Source organism: Eurytemora carolleeae, unplaced genomic scaffold (assembly GCF_000591075.1).
Source record: "Eurytemora carolleeae unplaced genomic scaffold, Eaff_2.0 scaffold30, whole genome shotgun sequence".
NCBI classification, from domain to species: Eukaryota; Metazoa; Arthropoda; class Copepoda; order Calanoida; family Temoridae; genus Eurytemora; species Eurytemora carolleeae.
In genome coordinates this window covers 254,364-258,356 of record NW_019396243.1, presented here as the reverse complement: position 1 = coordinate 258,356, position 3,993 = coordinate 254,364, and the positions used below count along the sequence as shown (strand labels likewise).

General features: G+C 31.6%; 1 protein-coding gene across 1 annotated transcript in view; it reads left to right on the top strand.

Moving 5' to 3' along the window:
- LOC111699185 (NADPH oxidase 5) overlaps positions 1-2,718 on the top strand; it is a 55,795-nt gene extending 53,077 nt beyond the window's left edge. Inside the window, exon 18 of the mRNA XM_023469788.1 lies at positions 1,586-2,718. Coding sequence (XP_023325556.1) covers positions 1,586-1,783 — 198 coding nt within the window. The 3' untranslated portion in view covers positions 1,784-2,718. The remainder of the gene's footprint in view (positions 1-1,585) is intronic.
- The last annotated feature ends 1,275 nt before the right edge of the window (positions 2,719-3,993 follow it).

Sequence of the window (3,993 nt, the reverse complement as noted above, 5' to 3'; positions counted from 1 at the left end):
ATGTTGTATGTTTCTGTAGGTATAACTGAATGGGGTGTTGTGAAGGTAAAAGAAATGTTATGTATACCAATACAAAAGGTCTATTGTGTACCAAAGACTAGAGGTCGTCCAATAAATGTAAACCTTTCAGCATTTTATCTAAATTTATCAAAAATTCAAGCTTTTCATGACCAGACAGGGGAACTAGGGGAAGGGGAATGAGTTAACAAGAAAAGTCTTTATATTCTCGTAATAGGGTTTTAATAAACTAGGAAATATTTGATAATACAACGTGAAGAGATTAGAATAGTTTATACAATTTTCAAGTTAGTTGCTGTATGTTTAACATTTGTACTAGAAAACTGAGGTATACGAAGACGACAATAACGCAATAAGTGTATTTATGCTGTTAAATTAAGCAAATAGTTTTAATATCACTCATTCAGGATATTGGTCTGTGTACGCTGCACAATGTATGGGTCACATATTCATTGGACTATTTAAAAATTTTCCTTTTTAAAGATTTCCTAATTAAATTTTTCCTATTTAAAGATTTCCTATTTAAAGTTTTCCTTTTTAAAGTTTTCCTATTTAAAGATTTCCTATTTAAAGTTTTCATTTTTAAAGTTTTCCTCTTTAAAGATTTCCTATTTAAAGTTTTCCTATCTAAAGTTTTCCTATTTAAAGTTTTCCTATTTAAAGTTTTCCTATTTAAAGTTTTCCTATCTAAAGTTTTCCCTATTTAAAGTTTTCCTATTTAAAGTTTTCCTATCTAAAGTTTTCCTATTTAAGGTTTTCCTATTTAAAGTTTTCCTATTTAAAGTTTTCCTATCTAAAATTTTCCTATTTAAAGTTTTCCTATTTAAAGTTTTCCTATTTAAAGTTATCTTATTTAAAATTTTTCCTATTTAAAGTTTTCCTATTCAAAGATTTCCTATTTAAAGTTTTCCTATTTAAAGTTTTCCTATTTAAAGTTTTCCTATTTAAAGTTTTCCTAATTGAAGTTTTCCTATCTAAAGTTGTTCTATTTAAAGTTTTCCTATTTAAAGTTTTCCTATTTAAAGTTTTCCTATCTAAAGTTTTCCTATTTAACGTTCTTATCCAAAGTTTTCCTATTTAAAGTTTTCCTAATTAAAGGTTTCCTATCCAAAGTTTTCCTACCCAACTTATTCCTATTTAAAGTTTAAAGTTATAATATTTTCAAGTTAGCTATTGCTTGTATGTTTATATCTATTTTATAGTATTCATGCATGACGTTTGTTTATTTATAAACATAAATGTGGGGGGGGGGGGTGTATTTCACGAAGACGACATTTGATTATCATGGTTTAAGGGACTGTCATTGTATTATCAAGGAACCTTCATTTAAAAATGGACAGGCTCAATTCACAACGGTACCCTTTGAACTTTATTTGATCCATATTAGCTTGACAAGTTTTTAATTCTGACAATTCCTCCATTGTTTCTGCAGCAATAAGGATATCTAGTTTATACTTTTAAAAAAAGCTTTTCAGGGTGTCGCATGGTCCCTCCCACTCTATCAATGGAGTCACCATTATTATTAATTTTTTTAAAAATGTTGAATTTTGACAATATTATATTCCAGGAAAAGCGTGACCTGGTGACCGGCCTGAAATCCCGAACTAACGCTGGTCGACCCAACTGGAACAAGGTGTTCACCAAGATAAAGGAGCAGAGGAAGGGGAAGGTCACCGTCTTCTTCTGCGGAAATCCCTCCTTGTCAAGGAATCTAAAGCAGAAGTGCGACGAGTTCGGATTCACCTTTAAGAAAGAGGTTTTTTAAGTTTGGACGTTCAGTCAGTCATCTTGTTTTTTGATCAAGAAACTCTAAATTAATGTATTTTGTAATTAGAAAAACGCAGTTGATGTTTTTTTAACATTGGTGCGAAAAAGCATTAGCAAATGATGATGTAGTTTAATTTATGTCTTGGTTTAATATTATCGTAATATTATAGATTTGTTTGTTTTATGCTACAATAACGAGCCATGGGATCTTTCGATATTATACGGTCGATATCTCGTATACGTATGATCGTATACGTATGATCGTAGTCCTTCGTGATAAAGATTGACTGTGTAAGATCGAAGAAAACTGGTTATACATTTATTTTTACATTTTTTATTATACATGATTTTGACAGGTTACACTCTATACTAGGGTGAAATTGTTCTAAAAAGGAGCAGATGTGCATCATTCCGTTCAAACCATTCGATCCGGGGTCTAGCTCGAAATATCTTTTAGCATAAAATGTTTATCAACTGGCTTAATTTTTCCTTTTATCGACTCAAATCCTCATTTGAATAATACCTCGATTGTTTCCACAGTTCGAATCCATGTATGCTAAACAGTGTTTAGACTTAGGCCCCATTCTTTCCATTATCCCTGTACTTAGTGTACAGTACAGTACAGTACGTTAGTCCCTGTTCACTTTACGTGCCAGTACATGTAGTTTTTTATTCATTCTTGTACAACACATCAGATCAATTTACATTGCAAGTTTAATGAATATCAACTGCAGGATTAAGTATGTACAAGTACAGAGAAAAATCATACAATTCAAAGCAAATACAGAAACATTAAAAAAGGTAAATTTTACAAATACAAAAACCGGATATTCACCAATTTGCACATTATGTACATATTATAATGTAAGATGTATAAAATGAAGAATTAATGTATTATAAATATTTATTAATTATTTATTCTTTTATTGCTAATTTAATAAAGTTTACTGCTAACAAATGTTGATTGGAGTAGGGAAGAGAGAGTGGCACACGGAGCAACTAAAAAAAATGAGTTTTTGCCACAAACTCTAATATTTCAATCCACATACCTTTGTAATACGATGGCATAAACCTTTGAAACCATCAGGTTGCAGAGATATAGGGATTTGAAATTTCGAGTTTGTGGCGAAAACTCAATTCCTTTCAAGATCGATTGTATCAAAGGAAAAAAGGTTCCCTGGAAGGGTTCCCTGAAAAGCTTCCCTGAAAAGCTTCCCTGAAAAGGTTCCCTGAAAGGGTTCCCTGAAAGGGTTCCCTGAAAAGGTTCCCTGAAAGGGTTCCCTGAAAGGGTTCCCTGAAAAGTAAATCCATTTTCCTATAATTTAGAGTATTCACCATTAGATAAACTACAAATGTAAATTGTCTGAAATATTGAAATCTTAAATGTTTTTAATCGCAACTTCTCTAATTGAAGAACTATTGATAAGAACATAGATATTAAAATAATATGCAATATGCAAGCTATGTTGTATGTTTCTACACATTGATGATTATTTAATAACTCGGTTTTACACAAGGTTGCATTTACGAAATAATTGAAAAAATAGAATTCATCGATGTAATAATTTTCAATAATTATATATTTACGCTGAGTGCTTCAAATAATTCCTGCATCGACTATTCATTTAGTATATAATAAACATAACTACTAAATATCTAATACAAAAATTATGAAATTTTTTTATTATTACAATGAATACAAAAGGGAGGGATTCAAGGACTTCTAGTGGTTTAAATGTTAACATACATGAGATTTCATATGTACATATAAATATATTCCTCTCTTTATCCTCTTTAGACACTTTCTTCCCTCTCTTTTTCCTCTTTAGGCTCTCTCTTCCCTATCTTTTTCCTCTTTAGACACTCTCTTCCCTCTCTTTTTCCTCTTTATGCTCTCTCTTCCCTATCTTTATCCTCTTTAGACACTCTCTTCCCTCTCTTTTTCCTCTTTAGGCTCTCTTTTCCCTCTGTTTATCCTCTTTAGCCACTCTCTTCCCTCTCTTTTTCCTCTTTAGGCTCTCTCTTCCCTATCTTTATCCTCTTTAGACACTCTCTTCCCTCTGTTTATCCTCTTTAGGCTCTCTCTTCCCTATCTTTATCCCTCTATTATGTTCTCACTTCCATCTCTTTATCCAATCTTCCCTCTCTTCTCTATTTATGCTCTCTCTTCGCTCTCTTCTCTCTTTATGCTCTCTCTTCCCTCTCTTC